Here is a 23056-nt window from a genome sequence, read left to right as displayed (position 1 = left end):
ACAAAACATTCTCAACATCAATCCTATTATATTCTATACAAATACAGAATACCACCATGTTATTCATGCTAAAAAGTAGTTGACTTTGTCTGATAGCCCCTTATATGGCTTCGCATTGCACATTCTCAGTGTTGAAGCATAACATGTTTTTACCTCAAAGGTCTTTTATCTGTTGCTATGTGAGGCCCACTCAGGTCATCTGTAATGGTTTCATCCACAGGGACACATCACAGAGGGAGTGGCGTTCCACAGATCCTGGTGCAGCGTGGCTTTGGGAGGATTCAAGCAAATCTCGGCCAGATTCACAGATAGACTTTAAATATTAAACCAATTTGGTATGGCGTGTTTGCATATATGTGTGCGTGTGGTTGTTGCATGTAAAGGCACAGCATGGTTCCTGGATAGAACAGCACAGCTGTGTAAAGTGACGTGCAAAAGCAAATCGTTGATTTAGATTCTTGGACTCTATAAACAAAGTTGTGTGTGTGTGTAATATACAACAACCCCCTCGAAAGCATTTCTGTTTTTCTTACCTTCACCTTGTTTAAAAGCTGCTGGAAGAAAAAACATGTTTAATCAAAGCTGTGAGAAAATATACCGCACGATACAGGATCTTTTAACAAGTTTCTTCCATAGGTAAAGAAAACAAAGAGGCAAAAGAAAAAGAAAAAAAAGATCTTTGATGTCTTGAACAAACTATGCGATCAACAGTACTACATTGAATCCACAAGCACAGCATGGGATTTAAGGAACCATGACAACAAACATACACCCTGCAGGAACGACTTTGAAGGAGACGAGCAGGCCAGATGCAAAGTCTGTGTTTGGGATGAAGCAAGCAAAAAGGCAATTTTACTGAAATGACCAATTAAGTTAAAGGTTAGTCAAAAAATGTCAATGTAAATGACACACAAGGCATGACTTGCAACTCCTTTTTATTCATCTGAGAGAAAACTGTTCATATCTACTATTCCAGGTTAATCTGTCTACCATAGCTAAAATACGTGGGAATGCTACTTTTGCATGGAATTTCGCTTTAAGGAACTGTATTCCATAAAAAAAAGAAGAAACGTGCTCGGTAGTCACAGGAGAGCTTCCAAACCAACCCTCAAACTGGCCATATAATTTACAACTTTGAGACAGAGTACGGCAAATAGCTCCTTAGAGTGTCTGCTCTGATGACAGGACATATGAGGATCAAAATATGCTTAACGTGCTCCTATACTGATAAAAATAGCAGATCATATTCATATATTGAAAACATTTATAGTAAGTAATTGGAGCGTGTCATTGCCAATGTTACACTGTATCATCAGCATCACTGTATTCAAGCATGTATTGCAGTAGGTACATTGGTTCTAGTCCATTCAAAATGCAAGTTGCTTGTCATTACTAGGTAAATTGCAGCACTGCGGTTCCGTTCTCGAGAAAAGCAAATGCTCTTTGTCCAGGCTGGGCTACTGATGTAATCATTGCCAAACTTTACCTTTGTTCCCGTTTCATTTCCAATGAAAACTCTTTTGTTAGACAACAAAAGAGCGAGGGAGAGAGAGAGAGAGAGAGAGAGAGAGAGAGAGAGAGAGAGAGAGAGAGAGAGAGAGAGAGAGAGAGAGAGAGAGAGAGAGAGAGAGAGAGAGAAAGAGAGAGAGCGAGAGAGCGAGAGAGAGCTGGGAATGAGAGGGAGAGAAAAATGGCTCAGGCTACCAAGGTGCTTGCCAGATGCACTCTCGGCAGCTGGAGAACAGATACAATGAAATTTCAGATCATTCTATAAATACCACTGCCAGCTGCTTCCAGTTAATGTCAGGTGATTATTAAAAAAAGCACTACAGATTACCCATTTGCTATCAGCTATTGAGCGTTATATCCTTTTCTCTGAAAAAGAAAAAAACGTCATCCCTACCCAGGGGGCACAGGGTGACAGAAAGATGTCTGAGGTAATATATGAGTGTCTTAAACTGATTTGACATGAAATGGATTATGAGGTATTTTGCCTGAGGAGGGGTGGTCCCTTGGGACTCAGCTTTTGTTGTTGTGGTGTCTCTCTTGTTGCAGTAGTTTATGTGGAGTTGTACAAGGAATAATATGCAGAGGTCATAGATGTGGGGACTGACAGCATCTTTCACTGGTCTACCCTCCAGCTCCCTCCGCTCGTCCCAAGGGGGCTTCTCCTGTTACCTGCTAATGCCTCCCAGTCTTCCACCTATTGTGTGGAACATATCTTTGAAACGTTTAGAGTTTTACCTTTTCTATTTGTCTCACAGTTGAACACGCAGACAAATACAGACACCTCTACTTCAAACAGGGGAGCCCAAAACCAGCGTACAGAACAGATGCAGGCAAAGCAACAGCAACATTTGTGCAACATAATGCAATTGACTGCAGTAAAAAGGGCCTTTGTGGAGCTCAGAACATTTAATTGTTGTTGAGTAAATGTTAGGGGTGTATTCTAGGGCACAATTTGGGGTATAGTAAAACATTGCTTTACATTATTTTGTCCATCGTGTCCACATAAAAGGATACCTACTGCACACGTATCCCTTGAGCTCTAATATCTTTTTTAAATCATTTAATCATTTAAACAGAAATTGACCAAGTCAGCTAAGCCAGTTTTGATTATTTTGCCATTGCGTCATCTGTGAATGCCTGAGTTGCCTACAGGCTTGTGTCACATTTCACCTTTTCCTGACAGAACTGACAACAGGCTCTCGGGACCTGCATGCCCAAATGCCACCGCTCTAGCAGGGACAAGCCATAGGTATAGAATCGCTCGGAAAACATGGGAATACAAATCAAATTAGCTTCAGGCATGCGCTTCAGGAGTGAATGGCAAACGTCTGTGTCCATTGTTTTTATAAATAACAGTCAACCTTCTGTACACTTGTGTGCTCACATGCTCACACACACAGCAATCTATCAGCTTTGCAGTATATTATGGTTTTCATTAGTGGAAGATTTATTTAATGTCAAGAGCAAACGCGACAGAGAAGACACCCAGTGAATTGTGGTGATGTGGCCGGTTGAGCCTTTGGTGTGACTATTAACCAGAAAGTGACACGTCATCATTGCAAGGAGCGGAAAAAAGATCTCTCGTTGTTCCACGCAAGTCTTCATTCCTCTTTTTTTCACTTTTACATCTGCTTGATATTTTGGTTGCTCATTGCCACTTTCATCTTGGAAATGCCCATAAATTAATTCATAAATCTCTACCATATTGTTGCTCACTGAGATTAAAACTATTTCGAGAACCCGTGACTGAATCTATCATCACGAGATCCACCTCCGTCAGGGTGGCCATGTGTTTCACAGCACACTGACAGTGTGCTGGAACTTGTGTCTGACTGAATGTGCTAACATGATGTGGTTTTCTAGCTCAGTAAGAGCCCAGCTTCGTGCAATTTGATTGATTTTGGCAAACAGCGCGCTGTAACCCTCAAACGGCTGTGTGCAGACTTTAACCTCTGTCTCACTCTGCACAGCTGTTTCCTGCCCCAAACTGCTAAAACAGTGGTTTAGCAGGACCAAAGGTAGGCCAACACAAACCAAAGCCTCTCTGTCTGCCTCACACATGCGCACAGAAAAGATTACCATCCCCACCTCCCCGTGGACTGCTACCGGTCACCTTGCAGCACTTCCTGTTTGAGTAGGGTCATTTCCTTTTTCTTTCCGCTGAGGGAGGGTTCAGACTTCGCTGAGGTTGAAGCTCAGGATGGATGAGGAGAGGACAAGGTTGTAGCTTCCTCTCTTTAATCGCCTTCAACCTGTCTGTCACTCACAAACTCTCACACACACAATACATGTAGACAGACATGTGGAGTTGCTTTTTTTTTTTTACATCCCAGGTGAAGAATCTGTGCACCAGTAGTGACTGAAAACCGCTTACACATCCCATGTCACGCATTAGCTTAGATTCACATCTGGGCAGAATGAAGCCTGTGAAACCGTGGGACTCATATAATTCTAAATAGGGGATCATGGCGGTGTAAAGGCTAAAAAACAGGCTTGTGACAGGAAGGTTGCTGGTTTATCCTGGGAGGAGGAAAAAGTTTTAGTGTAATGGGTAATGGGCCCTTGAGCAAGGAACTTTCCTGATCCAGTAGGGTAGTGTATATTAAAAGGTTGCAGTTTTATTGTGTAGCAGAATGTAAAGCAAAGTGTTGCACCACACCTTTTTGGATGTAGAAAATGTACAGAAGTTACTACATGTATAGCCACAAGAAAAAAAAACTAAACTCAAAAGGATTTTTTTTCACAGCATCCTGGGAAATGAACATCAAACAAAAAAAAATAATTGTGTGTCTTATTCAGTGAATATTCCTCCCCTCTATCTGTGAAGACGAATCAAAAATATTTCTAAACGGAGGCTGTTTATCGCCAGGGACTAAAACAACTGTTTAGAGACAATCCCCAAAATGCAGATTGCTGAGGAGAGAGACATTTTCTTGAGAAACACTTCAAAGTGGTCCCAAATGAGCGGACCCATAAATGGTTTGCCCCTCAAGTGTGCTCAGCGCAATCACTCTCTGGTAGCGAGGGTAAAGAAAAGAGGTAGATTGTTTGTGACAATTAGACTGATGCCAGATACTGCCCGCCATGGCCTGCACAATCACTTGTCCCCATCAGCCAACTGTGTTTATCGGTAATTGTAATTTGGAAAGAACTCTGCTGCGATTAGGCCCAAGGCGTGGTCAGACAGAGAGCTTGCCCAGCCCTAAACAAGAGAGCAGTGTTTGGGTAGAGTCTGCACGAGGTCCCACTGAGAGAAAGCATGGAGGGGTAGGAGAGAGTGTGAAAGGAAGGAAGGAAGGAAGGAAGGAAGGAAGGAAAGAAGGAAATATCAAGAAAAGAAGCAAAGAGAGACAAATAGGCAACACGACCCGTCTACCACACTAAATATTATCTGATCTTTGACACATTCTGTCTGATAAGGAAGCATTATTTTGCCACAATTTTACTATTTTTCCCCACAGGGCTCCTTTCTTACCGATCACAAAATGTCCCATCACTAGTCAGTGTCAAATTTGAACATTGATGCTGATATTGTTTAGTGAAACATCACACAAATACGATCACCTGGCAGAGACAGAGAGAGAGAGAATGACAGTGAGAAGAGTGAGATAGATGGAATGAAAGCGGCATCTGCTGAAGTGATTGAACAGCCATGTGCAGAGAACATACTTCTCCGTGCATCTTTCCATCTGCGTATCACATTGCAGGCATCGAAAGCAAAATAGGGCATAGTGTTACCCAAATGTCCCAACGATGTGGATTCATTTAATTCCTCTACTCATGCTTTGAGTCCATCTTCCTGTATAACGGAGAACATTTAGGAGCGTGGCTGGCATCTAGTGGACGTGTCTGGTAGCTGCATGTCACTGCAGATGTGGTGCATAGTTGTGGTTGGGTAGTTGTCATTTCCTGGGATTCACTTTGCGTGTCAGGAGATGCTGCAGCGCATTAACGCACCAGATGATGTGAAACCTGCTGGATTTGAGAGGCTAAGCGCTCACCGTGACAATCTGCTGTTTAATGATTCTAAAATCTGTTTTATTTTTCTCTTCTCACACTCTGTTTTGTTGAGCATACACACGTAAGCAAACACAAAGAGACCATTCCTATTCATATTAGTGTATTTCTTTGTTTCCTTACCTTTTAGTCACATGTAATTACATCTAATTCTGGTTGATATTTCACCACAGAAGCAAAAAAAAAAAAAATGTAGACAAACCATGCGATCATCCAGTTGGCTTTTTATAAAATGTATAAATAATCCGAGGATTAAAAACAAGAATAAGATTTAAATTGTAAAAATAAATACGGCATATTTAATTGCTTCCAGGTTACTGAGATTCATAAGCCAGACTGTGTTTTTCCTCTCTTTCCTCTATTCCAAAAATATGGCACTCATGTTGTTTCATTTTAATTTCTATCTATTTATTACTTTTTAAATATTTTCAATTCCACAACAGGGATATGCACGGGTACATAGTGAGTATTAAAATGGTCCATGTTAGTGCAGTCTGCTAAATGATTCCATTTTGAGCAATAAGTGCTTTGCAGAACACAATTTTTTCTGATGTCAGAGGAAAGCATTCCATAAATCACTCTGCACAACAGAACCAATCACAACCAAAATGAATAAGTTAGTGAGGCACATCAGGTGATTTCAGATAGTTTTCTAGTCAAGAGAAATTATGAAATCAGCATTTTTTACAACACGGAAATTGAATCTGAATCATTACATTTGAAGAAATAGGCTGACTCTTTATTTCTAGTACACTGAACTGAAAAATTCATAAACACGTGGCACATTTCAGCCCCCAACCTATAGACAGCTCCCATATTTCTTCATATAGCTTAAACCCATGGGCTCAGGAGGCTGCAGGCTACAGCTGGTTCTGACTCAAGTTGTGCCAGCTTTGAGTGATTTTGACTTTTTGTACCCAAAACCACAGAGATGGGGGGAAAAAGAACTTCCCCATAGCCCTTTCTGGGGTTTTATAGAGATCTCTCCTCGTGTCCACACACACACACATACACACACACACACACACACACACACACACACACACGCACACACACACACACAAACAACGAATCAATGTGAAGTTTGAGCTGGAGAAAAACGGTGAACTTTCATTCTTGTCCACAAATGAAAAATCAATTCAATGTCAAGTTATGCTTCAGTACTACAGCAAAGCAAAACAAACAACTGAAAGACATCAACAGAGAATTGGGAAGTCAAATAAATCACCCTTATCAGTTTCAAACAGAGGCAAGCAGTGAATCATCCTACCGCCGTTAACTTGTGTTTTTGTACCTTTAATTAGGCAATCGCCTTTTAAAAGGCAGCCATGTGGCCTTGAAAGGGCCAAAACACAAACAGAGGAATGATGCCGTCAGATTTGTCCACCACTGCTGACTGAAGATATGGGAGATTTTTTCTCATTCAGTGTCTCAAAGAAAGTGGACACAATGCATAACCCTGTGGACGCTTGGACAGCCAACTAGTGTGACGGCAAAGAATAATCTGCTGTGTGCCCTTCAGGTCAATGTGCCGACCCTCAGTCCATTCTCCCATCCAATCCTCTTTGCCGTTTTATCAGTACATGTTACCCAAGAGCATTATGCTTCTATTAACCTTCCCAATGAATCTGGTGGATGGACATGAAATGTGTTTTCATCTCTTTTTTTTATACTCTTCTATATATATATATATATATATATATATATATATATGATAGTTGAATAAAGGTTGGTGAACTGTGTAAACACCAGGGACAAAGATCAAAATAACTCCATGAATTGACTCGCTGACACAGTCTGATGTATTGCATTAATATATTGAAAGACAGGACAATAAACCAAAACAGAACTCCTGTGTAAAGCATTTCAATATTTTTTCACCTATGCGCCTTCCACCAAGCCCTTTCTTGTATTTTCCCATCGCTTCCTGTAGCCTTTACCCTCTCCAGCCCTCCCCGCACCCCACACCCCCATCCCACCCCGGCCTCACCCCTCCATCCTGTCTGCAGGCTGCCAGGCACAGATAAGGTGTCTTGGCAGGGAGTTGGAGTGCTGTCCTTCGCCTCGCTGAGTGGGAATCCAGGAAGCTGTGTTCACGCCACATCGCTGGAACAATAGGACAGGGAGGGGAAGCAATTGGGATGAAAATGAAAAAAAAAAAATGTAGAAGGGAAAAATGAGTGTGGGACAATCAAAGCCTTGCCCTGCCAGAAGTAGATACCAAGCTGACATGATTTAAGACACAGCGCAAAGCAACAGTTTTTATATCTGATAGCCCTGAAAGGGAAATCCTCAACATTTGCTACACAATAGATAGATACAATTTTCACTTTTGTTTTGATGCTGTGAAAGATTTAAATGTCTCTTTTCAACATATTTTGTGATGAAGTGGTGTAAATGACTTTTTTGTTTGCATGTGCTTCCCTAATGGAAGTTTGTGAAATAGTCAGGAAATTGAAATCTAGTGATTCGTGTGTATGGACGCGAATATAAAGTGTTTTCCTTGTCGCTCAGCACGAAAACAATGCCAATGGAAAGTCATTTGAATTGTTTTTCGTGGTGGACAAGCAGGTGAAACATATCCACATGACTCTGCGATGGGCAGAGCTAGTGACGTAGTATCGAATGTTGAGAAAGACCACTTGGTGGATGGCTCAAACAAACACAGGACTTTCATCCACAAGAACAGAGTTTTAGTCTGTTTGTGTCCCAAAGTGTTTTTGTGAAGTGACATGTTCTTGATGGTTTTCCGAAAGCTAAAGTGGCTTTGTTTTGTTCTGGTGCCTGAACAGAACTTGATGCATTTAATTTAAGTCCAACCACGATATTATTCCAGAGCCTGACTTGGTTCTGTTGCCTAAAGCTAGCGGTACTTTTATTGCGTAATGTCGGTCCGACTGACTTGGTGCAGGCACGAAAGATACTAACAAATTAAATACATTATTCAGAAAGACTAAAAAAAAAGAAAGAAATCGTGTCCATGTAAAAAAATCACTGGATTACATTTTTTGTGAAAATGTATCCAAATGTGTTAGACTGCAGTGAGACTGAAGCAGCTGCTGAGTTTAGATGTGTAGTGTGGCTTCACAAACTGCCATCACCAGTTCCACTCCCTGTCTGATTTACAGTCAAGACGTTAATCAGGCACATGTACAAAAACACACTGCGGTGTACTTCTTTTACATCCGGTCCATATGTCCACACAAAAACTTTCACAATCATAACCCTCCACCTTACTGCAGTCTGGCCCTATTCTCTCTGCTTCTCTTTCCAGACAGACAAGCCACAGATATCCAGTAAGTTCAGAATCCAATCAGATGTAAACGGTTGCCAGATCTGGTTTGTATATACTCTCTCAAGGTACTCTTAGCGTTTCTTTAAGGATCCAGATGCGTCTTTTCACACAGCAAGAAACATCTGCCACACTTTCTGTCAGAGGTGTTGTGTCCTTATATGCCATATGACAGACACCATGAAGTGTCGGTGGCAAACAAAGGTAGTTCATGACAGTAAAATATGACAGGTGTGTGATATGAATTCATTCACAGCTTTTAAAATGTATGACTGCAGGTGGTTAAATTAACCTTCACCTTTCAGTTATCATAAAAACATTCAACGGTTTCCATAAATTGTTGATGAAGCCTCAAACTAAGCCTGCACAAACCTTGCCGCATGTGCACCTGCCAAACTCTTCTCTTCTAATGATTCTTATGCTTCAACACTTCCCTTCGCTGCCATGACATAACCTGACGTAATATCTCTATTGCAAAATCTGCTGTCTTCGCACCATATATATCACTCTTCCTCTATTATTGTCAAATGGTATCTGACCTCAGTCTACAGCGAAATACCACATGAAAATCGAACTACCCTGGTGGGTCGGTGTAAGTGGTTCAGAACTACGTAAACGGTTGGTCAGCTGTGGAGGGCATTGGAGGGAGCCACAAATTTGGGGGTAGAGTATGGGGGACCACAGCAAGTAAACACTGTAATTTAAAGCATCATCTGCGGTGGTTGGATCAAGAGTCAGTGCATACAGCCTGTTGCATTTAGAAACCAATACATGTTGGATGTGCTTCAAATTTTGCCAAAGCTGCTAAACTGAAACTCATCTCCATTAAACAAGGGAATCAGATCATTGGCAAAGTAATGCTGGAAGGATTATAATGGTTTTAGCATCTGGAATGCCCTTTGTAAATTAGTGTAAATACAGTCTCGCCGGCGGTTACTTTTCTCATACATTTACTGTAGTAGCCTTAAGCAAATCCCCGCCTGAGCTTCAATATTAGTACTGCTTTCAAACAATAGAGTACGTTTCATGGTTTTCTCAATTTCATATTATTATTTATATTTAATTTAACATACAACAAGTTTGCAACATCAATATAATAATGTAATGGTAGCCCATTCTCCTGGCGGTTGTGTGAGCAGAAAACACTGCCTCATGCAAATTTAACAACAGTACAGTATCAGTGTCCCAATATTGAATGTTAAACATAAAAAACTACCCGCAGTGTGAAGTCATTGTCCAACCACAACAGCACCCAAAAAAGCTATGTTGAAAAAATATTCCTTCTTCTTGCATCAGGGTGCCATCAAAACCTCAACTAAACTTCTTCACTTGCCAGCCTCATTTCAACTTTAACTCTTTTAATGGTCTTAATGTTGCTCCACACTGTAGTGGTAAAGGATATTCTAAACTTAAACTTGAGTCTTAACAACACTTCTCAATAATTGGTTAATGTCTACTACAATAAATCTCTGATATTCTCATCAATACACTTCAATTTATTTGAAATGCCTTACACTCCAACCTCAGTCTCTGCTCTTTATAGTGACATTCGTCAGAGGAGTGAGGGATTCCTCCTGCATACATTAAACATTCCGTTTTGCTGCCACCAAGGGAAGGCAAGACAAACAGGAAAATAGGCAAAGGATGTGAGTGCTGCTTTTCCTGGAGCCAAACCAGAGAGGCGGTTAATCATAACCCCTGAGCCGAGACTGAATTCACCACACCTATCAAAACCCATTTAGGATCAGAGGCCAGAGGTCCAACCATTTACTATCTGTGAGCTCCCCCTTTTTTTCTCTAATCCTTTTCTTTCAGGGGAAGAAAACAGATAAATGAAAGCCAAATACACATGGATAATCCCCGGCGTCTTTCCAAAAAGGAAATTATTATATTTGAAGTTATGAAAGTGCTTCCTGAAGTGAAGGAAATGCTCTAGATTTTTAGGCCTGTGACTTGATCTAAGAAAAACATAAGCAGACGCATACTGGCAGAAAGACAAATATATAACCTTCCACAACCTTCCCTTTCTCTCACTAGCTCAGCCCCTCCATGTGCGTTGTGATTTACGTATATCTCGAAGCAGAAAGAATTTCTTAAAAAAAAAAAAAAAAAAAGTGGTGGAAAACTCTAAAAGGTCCTTCTGGCCAGAGACGAGAAGGGAGGAAATTGCATTGATTTAAGCTCAGCTTCTTTTGGCATCTGTCCGCCTTCTTCATTTTTTTCTTTCCTGAAGTGAGGGCGTTTGTTCCACAGCCGCCGGTTTAGATACAGTCATCTAAGATGTTTTTCTTTGTCTGTCATTATATCCACAGTAAGCTGACGAGTGGAAGTGAGTGGCAGCCTCTTGATGCGTTATGACTGAAACGATAAACTTCTCCACAATTAGCTTTTCTTGTGAAGAAGCCAGAATAGACTTACAATAGCTGCATTCATTCATAAAATGACATACAACATACAATACAATGTGCAATGTGTACAATGAAGATGAACACCGTTTTTCTGTGTGGCTGAATACTGCACTGAAAACTTGCGAAATCATATGTCATTTCTTATTGAGGAATATTAACAAAGAGTAGTGGGTGTAGTGATATAATATGCATTATATATATTTCTTCTCGTCTAGTCAATGTAATCTGCGATTAAAACCCCTTTTGACCATTTTACATAATTTTCTACATATTTATCTCCAATGTACGTTTGCAAATAATTTGATATGAATCACAACACATGTATTGTGACTCAAATCATACAAATAACACTAACAATTAATGATAACTAATACTGTTCATTTTGTCAGCTATTTTTAGATTTAGGCTTATTGAGATCAAAAGTCTATGTGAGTTTAAGTCATAATTAGTCAACTTCTTAATGTTGCTCAGTTTTTAGTTAACTAAACTGTTTTTTTAAGTCTTGACTTACTCACTGAAAGAACATTTTTATTTAGTTTCAATCGACAAAAGCACATGACATTTTAATCTTCATTAAGTCATCAAACCATTAGTTGACAAAGACTTTGTTGTCCCAGAGGAACTTGAACTTAACATTAAATGGCAGGCTGTGTCATCAAACTGTTGTTGCCACACTTTAATTGACATACATTTTAAGAGAATTTTTGAAATGTCCTAACATAGTACTAGCTATGAGTTACTAGACAAGTAGGTACCACCTAGTAGACTTTAAGTCCTAAGTTAAAAATCCACATAAGATGCTGTGCATTGTAATAACCAGCAGATATTTATTTTGCTACAATCATCTTTGTGTCTCGTTTCAGGCAGCTTCACTTCCTTGTCTTGTGTGATTACCTAACCCGCCCTGAAAGTTTTCACCTGACCTTCATTACCGCCCTCATTTCATTTAGACTGCGCGCTCACCTTTGTCTGTGCCTGTTTGTCGTAGTACTGTCTAGCATTACAGGCCTTCCTATATGTTCCTTTTGGTATAGGCATTTCTTTTGTGTTCTTTGACTCTGCCTCAGCTTAGTGGTTTTGGAAACCTTTGCCTTATTCTGGACTGCTTTCCTGTGTGCTGAACTTTTGCTGCAAAGTAAATATTTCCATTTTACCTGCTCTCTAGTCTTGCATTTGAGTTCATCCATTTTCTGTTTGTCCCACTGTCACAAATGTGTGTTGCAGTGATATTGTGTTGTGTGGTGGTACCGGGGAGGCACACAGGAAGGGAAAGGTACCTAATACCTAAACATTAAATACACAAAACAACACCGTAACCTCACTGGAAGCAGATTTGTTGCTCCTTCTCTTCCGAAACCTAAATTGACATCTCTGATGTTTCCCCCTGTTTGTCTCCATGTTTTCACAGCTCTGGAATGCGCTGGACAACACAACCGTGATTCCCTTCTGTAGCGTAAGCTTCAGTTTGGGACGATTGATGGCCGCTTCCCTGCTGAGTTCACATAGCATCAGACTTGTTTCCCCACAGTCTCTGAGGTAATCGTCTATTTCCCCGGTGGTGTTCAATAGACGCCCCGCAGGGCTTGTTTCACCACAGCTAGCACACACCCTTATTAATCATAGCCGCACATTGAGGCATTATCTCTTTTTGTGTCTGCACCACATGAAGGTTACATAATGGCAACGGCCGTAAATGCCACTGAACGGGAAGCTTTAAGATAGCAGTGCATTGATTTATCAGTTGGTAAACAGACACAACACCAAAGAGTTCCACTTGAGCAAAATTCTGTCTGACGGTTGTAATGTAATTATTGATGTAATGTAATCATCTATCAAAGGAAATATGAATATGCAAAATTCAAATTCCTAAATTCCTATAGATGTGTGTCCCAGCTCAATGGGAATATTTAGGTTTTCGGCATATTTCAGTTGTTATCACGGCTTTTCATTTTGCCCACTTTAACATTGTCTGACCTGGGTGAAACCTGAGCTCGCTGTTGTTAAAACAAGACATATTTTCGCATATTGGAACAGTTAGGGTTAGGGGCTTGATCCCCGTGACCTTTTGACCTCACTCGCATCTCCACGCAGCTTCGAAGAGATGCCTCATCAGGGCAGCCAAAGGAGAGGCCGAGGGTGAAGTGAGGTTGGCCATCCAGAGTTTTGGATGTGTCACTTGTCCAACAGACATGCTGGACTTATAGATTAGCAGACAGACATAATGCAACCGCTGACAGCTGTGCATGATGTAGCCCCGGGTGTACTGTGCTCAGGATTTGTTGGTTGGCTCTGTTCGACACCTTATGCCATTCTTTGATGGCCCAAACACATTCCCTCTGGTTTGCAGTGGTATGATAAAAACGTCTGTATCGCAAAAGCAGTACCCTGGCTTGTCAGAAGTTGGGTGCAAAAGAAAGACCGTTCTTCCCCTCTCACCTCTGCTCATGCCCCCTTTTTCTACCTTTTGCATAAGCAAACATAAAAACTCTTTAAGTGACAAGTTTCTTTGCTGCAGCCTAAATATGTCATTAAAGCACAGAAAGCGAGGGGGAAGGAAAGGCACAGAGCTACACGGTTTTTCAGTTCGGGAGATCATACAGGGGCTGAGAGACTGTTTCAGGTCTTTCCAAGCTGTCGTTTTGAGCCATAAATGAAAGCAAAACAACAGTGTGGGAGCCAGCCGAGTCAGTGGAGGCTCAAGGACTTCGTACTTTGAGTCTCAGTTTCATATCAAGCCAACACTTCCCAACCTAACTCCTCTAGCTATGCCTTCCAGCCATCCATTTTCTCTCTAGATCCAACCTACTTCCCTGCATGTCACACTGCTGAGCTGTGCTCAGACTCTTTTCCAGTCATTTTGGTTCTGTCCTTTACTCTGTCATTTCTGCTCTATTTTTTTTGATTGACAAATTTCACATCACTCACTGAGGGAGGAAAAGAAAGAAAGAAACAACTGCCCTCATTACCTCTATTTGCCTCCGTCTCTCAGTCCATTTTCTTTACATTTCCTGCTCCTTTCCTCTCCCTCTCCTTTTCTGTCTGCCTCCTCTGCTCCACTTATGCATCCCAGCAGTCTAGATTTCCTTTCCTCAGGTTATAATAGTTAGACTGTGAAATCACCCGGGCCCCACACCCCTCCCTTCATCCCTGTGTCCTTCTTTCCCCTTCCACTCCCTAACATCTTTCTCTCCCTCCTCTGATCCCCTCCCTTCTCTCACTACTTATAGCCAATCTTTAATATTTATGGCCTCAAAGCTTGAGAAGTGGGTGGGGGCACGCTACTTTACCTCGGCTATGATTGCTTGCGTGTTGTCAGCAACCAAACGAGGGAAGACGAGGGTTGCACTAGAAGGTTGGGGCTGTGAAGCTGCAGCCCTGCGGAGCAGAACAGAGGCTACCCAAATCTCCTCCAAGCCCCCATACTGAAGTGATTAGGCCACAGGAAGCTGAACCTGACATTGCTGACACTAGGCCCCCCTACCACATCCTGCCCCAACATCCACCCACACCACATGACACCACCTCTCTACGCTGACACCCGACTCACCGTGGCAACCACAAGGCTGATTTACATGTTCTGACATTGTTCCAAAGGATGGAAGGGAAGACGATTCAGGACACTCAAGAGAGTGAAGCAAAAGTTAAGAAGAAACCTGAGATCGGTGGAAAAAATAAAAATAAATAATGCTTGTGGCGACAGCCTCTTTTATTGTTTCCCTGTCGCATGGTGTGTTGGCAGATATAAACAGGAAAGAGCAATGCAGCCTGCCAATTTCAAGCCAATTAAGTGTAAGTGGGATAACTACTGCAGGTGCTTTATTTTGGCTGCTGGGATCACATGGCTCAAGAGATCAGTGACAGTATGTTGTTATTCATATCAAACCTTCAACAATGATTTATATGTGACTACTGCTCTCCATTACCGCACCATTTCTTTCTTATATATCTAAATAAAATCAAAGAGCAATTGGCATTTTAATAAAAGTTGCTGCTTGCCTCCTCACTAAGTAAAGTGGAAACATGCACAAATTGTACTTTTTTCTACCCGATCCAGGACATTTTAGCTCATTTGGAAATACAAGATGCCATAAAATGAATGGCAAGTTTGGTTTGAGTAGACAATATAGTGATTAATATAACCTTTGTGAAAGAGCACTACTGCCCTCTTGTGATTGGGGTGGAAAGGGCAGAGTTGAGAACATGCAAATGGTCCTTGATTTAACCTTGACAAGATAAATTTTACCCCATTTATGGAATCACGAATGGAATGAAGATGTGGAACTCACTCACTCACTCACTCACAAGAATAAATCATATCCAAACCAATGTTTTTTTAACTTCTTTAATCTACAATTTGCTTTATTAGCGTCTTAAATCAACAGCAGTTCACTAGAAAGTCTCTGATGGCACATTGGGCTTTTTCTATTTACACAATACATATTCAGAAAATCAAACAGGTAAAATGTAAAAAGTATCTCCCCTGATCATGTAAGGAAAATAACAAACATATTTGATTACATTCAGGTTAAATTAGGCACATTTAGGCATAGAAATATATCTGGTTCTTTTATGAACATTCAGGAAATCCAAACCTGTATTGGAACAAAAACTCCGGATAAGTCTTACTTCTCATTTTAGTTGTTATTTGTTCTCTCTCTGTCTCCCTCGTACTCTCTTGCACCAATCAAAATGTGTGTTTTTTTTTTTTTTAAAGTAGTGATTGCTCTCTGTTTGACTCCCGTCTCCGGTGAAAGTGTTTCATTTCACTAATGCAGAAGTGAAACCGTCTCGCTGAATACTCTGGGGGCCATGAAAATAATCAAAACACTGCAAGAACCAGCAAGGAATACAAATTCCAGTTAAGAACAAAGGAAATGGAAATCAATGGCGGGATATGCAGATTTTTTTGACAGCTCGACACGCAAATAATCTTTTGGGAGTTTGCCCTCTGTTGCCTTTGCCAGGTTAAAATAACATCTGAGCAGGGAAATATAAAATGCAGTATGCTGTAGAAAGGGCACAGCATTACACCTACTTAGTTTTGTGTGAAGGTATTCCAAAACAATCAATAAAGAATGTACTGCATCGCAAGCAAGGCTGTATCGCCTAAGGCATGGTCATATCTACGAGTGCGCGGCTTCCAACCTCAGGAATTCATTATTTAAAACTGTATTATTGAAAAGCTGCACTTCATGTCTTATGAGCAGTTGTATTTGTCAGTTTGTCGACACTTGAGGAGCTTGAGGAAAGCCTCCATCTTATGGGTGTCTTTCTTGAAGCAGCTGAGTAAGGTATAGTCCCTCATTACAGATTCCAGCATCTCCGGCTGCACGTCATACTGGAAGAGGCCTTGCTCGCTGTGGTTTATGGTCAGGATCCCCTCATCCAACATCTGCACGGCAACATTTGGAAACATGGAGTATAACAAATACAAAACCAGGATAAAAGGTGTGTTTTGTTTAGGTTTTAAAGTGAAAGAGGGGAGTCAATTTCTAGTATCCAAAACTTTTACATGCAGTAAATGAAACATATTAAACTAGTGTGGGTTTAGTTATATAACAGTAATCAAGAAGAAAGATTCAATGCACCTTCTTGATGAGGACCACCACCCCTTGCTCCAGACTGATCAGTTTCTCAGACACCCACTTGGTCTTGTTGAGGAGCATGTCAGGAGCGGCATCGTAGCGCTCCAGTGAGGTCTGCAGATAGACCAAAGGCTCGATCCACGACTGGACCAGCATCAGCACAGAGTGGAGCAGCCATTTGTCCTGCAGGGAACACAGGTGAAGTATTGAAAGAACTGAATGAATTAGCTAATTCAATTTCAAACAGCTACCAAAACATAACGGCCTCAGACACAAAGACAAGAATACATTACAAAACATGACAGAGCTACAGTTCATGTCTTTGTGGGAACATGTATGCCTTGAATGAATAGCAGCCTTGTGCCCTTCACAATTATTGTAAGATAGTAAGGAACAGAAGTGATAAAAAAAGACAGATGACCTCAATAACAGCATGGCTTTTGATCAAGGGCTCGACAGCTAGAAACCATTCAGCAACAGCAGTGGGTTGAAATGTCATGGGTAAAGCAGTTGAGCCTGCTTAAATTCCCCTAAGCATAGCCGACTCCAAAGCAAGCGCAAATGACCACCATACAAATGGCCATTAAACCGCAGAGCAGGCAATATTTCAGCAGAAAGGGCAGAGGATGAATTATTAACAGTATATGCAGTACATGCAGTTTCATAGATCACATTTACTATTATGGCGATGACATAACTTTCAACCACTACTTTCAATATAGCTACAATTTAGTCCTTACAGATATTGTTTTTGCCATATATACTTGGCCTTTGTTAACCGAAGGAGGATTATTGTGAAACTCCCCATTAACCAGATTACAGTTCGCATCAACCTTTCACTAAGTGGTTCCATCGAGTTTCCACACTACTGATGAAACTGACATTTGGCCTAAAAGGTCGTGCCTCGTCGGACAGTATTCGAAAACCTCAGTAGGCAAAGACGAAAGAAAAATGAAATGTTATACAGGCAAGTACATTTAAAATATTTGAAGACCTTTCATTGTAATTAGTGCAAATAACTCATAATTCAGTAGCTGACAGGGGAATAGCTTTAGAAGGAGGGGAGGTTCACTTTCACACTAAGCATTGTTAATAAAAAAAGAAAAGCTTGGGCTCTGCTGCTTCAAAGTGATTTGTGAGCAGACCGTGTATACTAACAGACAATGCATCAGCACCACCCAAACACCTGCAAACACGAATGCACAAGCACAAGAATTATCAACTCCACTCAGATGCAAACAGACAGACACACAAACACAAAACCATAGACACAAGCAACCACTTATACTTGTATTTCCTTTCCTCTGACAAGGAAACTGCCTCACATACACGCACTGGCACAAAAAAGAGGGGCTGCATGCACGCACACACACACACACACACACACACACACACACACACACATACTGCCATTGTTAACAGATTATGATCAAAGCCCTTACAAATTTAAATTTTAAAAAATTCTTTCGCAATCAGCGGCCATGTACTCACAGATATCTGTTGGACTTCATTTTTGGAGCTGGGGATGGGTAAGGTTCGGGTGATGCAGGAATAGCCAGCTTGGTTCCTCTGGAACTGCAATGGCAGCGGGATGAACATCTCCTCCTGCAAACCATACAAGCATGGTGGAAAAAAACAAAAACATATGAAAATACACACACCCATAAAGTGCATGCATGTACACCCCCCATACATATTTCTGTTACAATGCTTTGACTGACCCATTCATTTTCAACTCTCATTAAGGTTAAGCATCCAGAATTTAGAAGCGTTTTCTCTCCTTATTTAAAACTAAAGGTCATAAGCATATTGCAATCTGTTAATTTTTGGAATCCTGTCGTTACAAGGCAACATGTTATAATACAGGCAAACAACACTTGATTTTTGATTGTTTTGAAAACCTTCAGGTCTCGCAGGTAGAGAACTGAACACACAAAAAGGAAAACAATGACAAAAGCTTCAACAATCTCGGCCACTGGAGATACAGCGGAGATTCATTTTGTTCGGCAGCATGTTCTCATCTGTCGACCGCATGCAGCGTCTTCTCAGTAGCAAGTCCTACATCATCCCATTTCAAAGACCATTTTGGATCTCGAGCCGCAGAGTGAAGGGGATTCAACAGGCTGCAAAACCTGTGCTCTCGCTGCTGCAGTATATCATTATCACATTCGTGTGACTCCACTGTAGGCCTGCTTCTTCAATAAAACATCTTTGGCTCAGAGGAGAGATGGAAGATTACTTTGAAGCTTGGCAGCGAGGCGATGATCATGTCAGAATCAAAAGCAAATAACACAGAGTATCTAACAGAAAGTGTCAGTGCTTCTGGTCCAGCGTATTGTGAAAAAGGGCCAACCAAAAGTCATTTTGCTCTCATTGTAGAACTCATGCTAGATTCGGTGATAAAAAATAACATAGCTTGGGAAATGTACGGCAACGTCTTTTTAATTACTTTTGTAGAGTTGTCATGTGAGAAAACAACATAATTCTAGTCCTCTTTGAATGGAAGAAGTTTATCGGAATTTACGACAGTCTATATTCTTTTGTACTACATAAAAGGAAATATCATGCAGCTTCTCACATGCAAAATTCTGCATTGTTGTCACTGTAGCCTTTGACTTAGGTAGAATTATTACAGCACTGCTTTTCAAGATGCAGATTCCACATTCCAAAAGTATTACAAAAAAATCATCATGCCCAACTCGAATGAAGAAGAATATTATAGATTTTCTTAGATTGCATTTCAGTTGAATCCACTCGTTTTAGGCACAATGAAAGCATTTTCTATTGTCAAGTGATGCTCAGTGTGAAAAGTGATTCAGTTTCTCCTGAGGCTATACAAACACTAAATATATGCCTTCATGGTAACCCCCCCCCCCACCACCACCACCACATTACGCAAGTGCAAAGATTCACTTTAGGGAAGTGGACGGTGTTACTCACATACAAAGAGCATGATTCTTCTGAGGCACGGTAGATGAGCTCAGCATGCTGGATGACTCGGTCTAGAAGTTTCTCTTGGGAGATGGAAGGGCAGCGGGAGAGGCTACCCGGCTCCTCCCTGCAGTCTAGTGGGATACTTACGGTGAGCAGGTTGGGCCAGAGCAATACAGCCCACACACCCCATTGCATGACTGAAGACAAACACATACACACAGGTGTAACAAGCAAACACTCACGCAAACATGCACAAAACACAAAACCCTGCTCATACATGTCTCAATTGTTAGCTGTAGTTCTACCGGATTTACCTTTTTCTTATCAGTTTCATGAATCAAAATCACTGCTGAACTGAATAAACTGCTGTAATTTATATCTGTCAATACAAGTGCAAAACATGCTGTCTTTCTGTCTTCAAGTGCGATGGATTACCTGACACCAAGTGCATTCTGTGAGTCTTCAAGTCCTTCCTAGCTTTTCTATTGTGCTGACTTTCTTTATAAAGCCTGAGCAGGCCATGAATAAAGGAAAAGGTGATTTTGGTCGTGCGTAGGTTCTTGTAAAATGATACTGGTCTTCCCAAAGCAATGCATTTCTCATCTTATGCATAATACTAAGATGGTAACTATAGTCAGGCATGCTAGGCCTAAATATTATTGTTCCCCATTTCAAGTTACGAAATGTTGGAGGTTTATCCAAATATATTTGGCAATACGAAATCTGAATCAGCCGATTTAAAAAAGAAATTCAAATATATGTTTTGTACATTTATTTTCCACCTGCATCCTGGTACCATTGGCCAATGATCCACAAATGAGACTGATTAGATTTATCAAACAAAAACTCAAAATTAGGAATGAAAAATGTCAATTTAAGCATGCAGGGCAGAGAAGGCTGCAGAAAAGACAGTGTAGAACTGTAATAGACGCAACAAAAAGGGGCTGAATGAATGAGATTGGGGAATCACTGAGATCTAACAAAACCCCTCAAATATTCTTTTTATTTTGACATTCATATTCCTTTCTGCTCAGAAAACCACGGGTGTGTGTGAGTAGCTCAACCCAGAAGTTATGTTTGTCCAATTGTAATGACTGTTTAGCTGTCATAGAAGGGAACACATGTTTAGTCGTAATCAATGTCTGCTTGAAACAGGCTCCATTAAATGCTCCTTCCCCCCACTGCACTACTTATTTAATCTGTCTTTGTGTAAGTGTAATCAAATTGGAAGATTTCCGGGGATGAATTGTCTGGTAATAATCCATTCATTTATATAATATATAAGATAAATAATACTTTTTTTTTGCATGGACCAATACAATGAAGAAAGGGGCAACATTCAAGAGGCTCAGGTGTTTATTTCCTCCGTGAAGCATGTTTAAGGATAAGCTAGCAGACAGTAGATCAGAGCGTGGCAGCTGATGCGTGTCTTGTTACTGAAGAGATTGTTTCCACCCACCCTCAAGACACCTGAAGCCTCATGTCACATATGGCAACCTTTTCCACATTAAACAATGTTCTCTCCTTATCACCTTTCGTTTAATCCTCCACTCTTCCTTTTCCACCTCATTGTTGGCTAAGCAAATTTTCAAAAAGGTAAGCACACCTCTCCAAAAAAACATCTCGTTTAATCCTTTTTACATGTACAGGGAATGTATTTTGGTAAATTTATAAAACTCAGGTCATAGTTGTGAGAGTATTTTTGCTTAATCTAATCCGATTTGGATATCATCCAAAAAGGTATTTGAAGCCCAACCTTTTACAGGTTTAACCCAATTTTTGTATACATTCACATTTGAGGTAATTAATGTAAGTGCAAGCATGATTTGTGCCTCCACACTTTTTAAAACCTGCTTTGTGCGCACATCAAAAGAGGCCGAGCATGAAAATAAACCAAAACCAAAAACGACTTTGGTCTGAACCCCTCAAACAAACAAGAGACACGCCATGATAAAGATTCAACAAAAGATATTTAATTGAACCAAATTAAACCAATTTAAATTCCAAATAAGGATGATTAAGATTTGAGTTGTGGAGGTCAGTGTAATCAGTAATGTAAGTGTGCTTGAGTGATGGATGCTGTAAACGGCAAACAAACATCGGCAAAAGTGTTGAAAGCGCTAAAAGTGTTTACCTGAGGGGGAACCAGATAGTGGGCACTGTTGGTCGTAAACGGCATTATCAGCTGTAACTGCCGTGTGAGAGCAGAGCAGGGGGGCCGTGAGCTAGCCAGTGGGCACCGAACATACACTAAAAGATTGCATGGCCAGTCTTGCGATGTAAACAAAGCAGAAGCTCAGATAACAACACACAGGGAGAGCGACTTCATCCTCTGCTCAGGTAGACATTACTCTGCTCTATCTTTACATAGACAATAGTTGTTTGCTGCCATATTAACACTGTGCGTGATGAATACAGCTCCTTTAGAGCAACATACTCAACCAAACAAACAGGTGCCTTTAGGGAGAAGGCAGAGAACTGCAGCAGCAGAGACTCCTAGCAGCAGCCATGGCTTCGTGTCTCCTCCTCGCATCTCTCGTGGGCCGGACTGAGACGAAAAGGAGAGGAGGTGAAGACAGGATTTTAGGAGACAAGTTAGCATATTGAAAAGCACCCATAGACTGGGAACACTGGGCTCAGCACTTAATAAGAAAACATCCCTCAGAATTGTGTTAACAGTGTCAAGTAGAGGGATTAGTGGAGCATGTCATTTTACAATGCCGAAAGTACTCTAGAGAACGAGAAACATTGAAGAGGTAAATCTTGGAGGAAGAACCTTAATCTAATATGAGATAATGTTAGTAATAATATTATTAATATTTTACATCAGGTTAGGGAGGTTTTTCTGATATCTGAAAGAAACTCGGCTCGTCAAGAGAATTTAGTGTTCAGTAAGTGGGGCTGCTTTGTGTGTTGTTTGTTTGGAAAAGCAGATTGCTCCACATTCCAACATAGTAGGGGGCGGTAGTGCACTTTAACACTGGCTGCCCCCCCATATAACAGAAGAAGAAGAACACTGTGCCCAGGTGTTCCCCATGGTGCCTGATGGCCCCCTGCCACCAGGTAAAAAGCTACTGACCTCAAGGGACTTTAATTTCTAAAAAAAACAACCTGTACTTCTTGAAAACCACATGAACATGTTGACCAGTTAATTTTCAGCACGCCATTGATCCAAATCATACACACCCAGGCTTCATGCACAGGTGCTGGGTGTGGCAAAATGCTACATTCCCAAATTTTGCCCATGGTGCCAACTCCAGTGGTGACTTCCACTTTTACTTGGGGACCTTTGCCTTCTAATAAGGGATGTG

The 23056-nt window shown here is 41.0% G+C and overlaps 1 protein-coding gene across 1 annotated transcript; it reads right to left on the bottom strand.

The window, feature by feature from the left end:
• Nucleotides 1-15554: 15554 nt before the first annotated feature.
• Nucleotides 15555-20223, bottom strand: smtla (somatolactin alpha). Its single transcript, XM_031861305.1, has 5 exons — nt 20181-20223; nt 19752-19942; nt 18303-18416; nt 16815-16994; nt 15555-16618 (listed from the first exon to the last, which is right to left on the bottom strand). The coding sequence occupies exons 1-5, from the start codon at nt 20194-20196 to the stop codon at nt 16424-16426; spliced, it is 696 nt and encodes a 231-aa protein (XP_031717165.1). The 5' UTR covers nt 20197-20223; the 3' UTR covers nt 15555-16423.
• Nucleotides 20224-23056: the final 2833 nt, after the last annotated feature.

The sequence above is a fragment of the Anarrhichthys ocellatus genome, unplaced genomic scaffold (assembly GCF_004355925.1).
Source record: "Anarrhichthys ocellatus isolate YVR2014 unplaced genomic scaffold, GSC_Weel_1.0 scaffold24, whole genome shotgun sequence".
In the NCBI taxonomy this organism is placed as follows: domain Eukaryota; kingdom Metazoa; phylum Chordata; class Actinopteri; order Perciformes; family Anarhichadidae; genus Anarrhichthys; species Anarrhichthys ocellatus.
The sequence above is the reverse complement of the archived record's forward strand: the minus strand, read 5'-3'. Positions and strand labels throughout refer to the sequence as shown.

What these genes read in the sequence shown, in the direction of transcription:
- smtla (XM_031861305.1), bottom strand. An exon ending in AAGAATCATGCTCTTTGTAT is followed by an intron (nt 18,417 to 19,751) that starts GTGAGTAACACC and finishes TATGGTTTGCAG; the next exon opens with GAGGAGATGTTCATCCCGCT. An exon ending in TGGTGGTCCTCATCAAGAAG is followed by an intron (nt 16,619 to 16,814) that starts GTGCATTGAATC and finishes GTTGCCGTGCAG; the next exon opens with ATGTTGGATGAGGGGATCCT.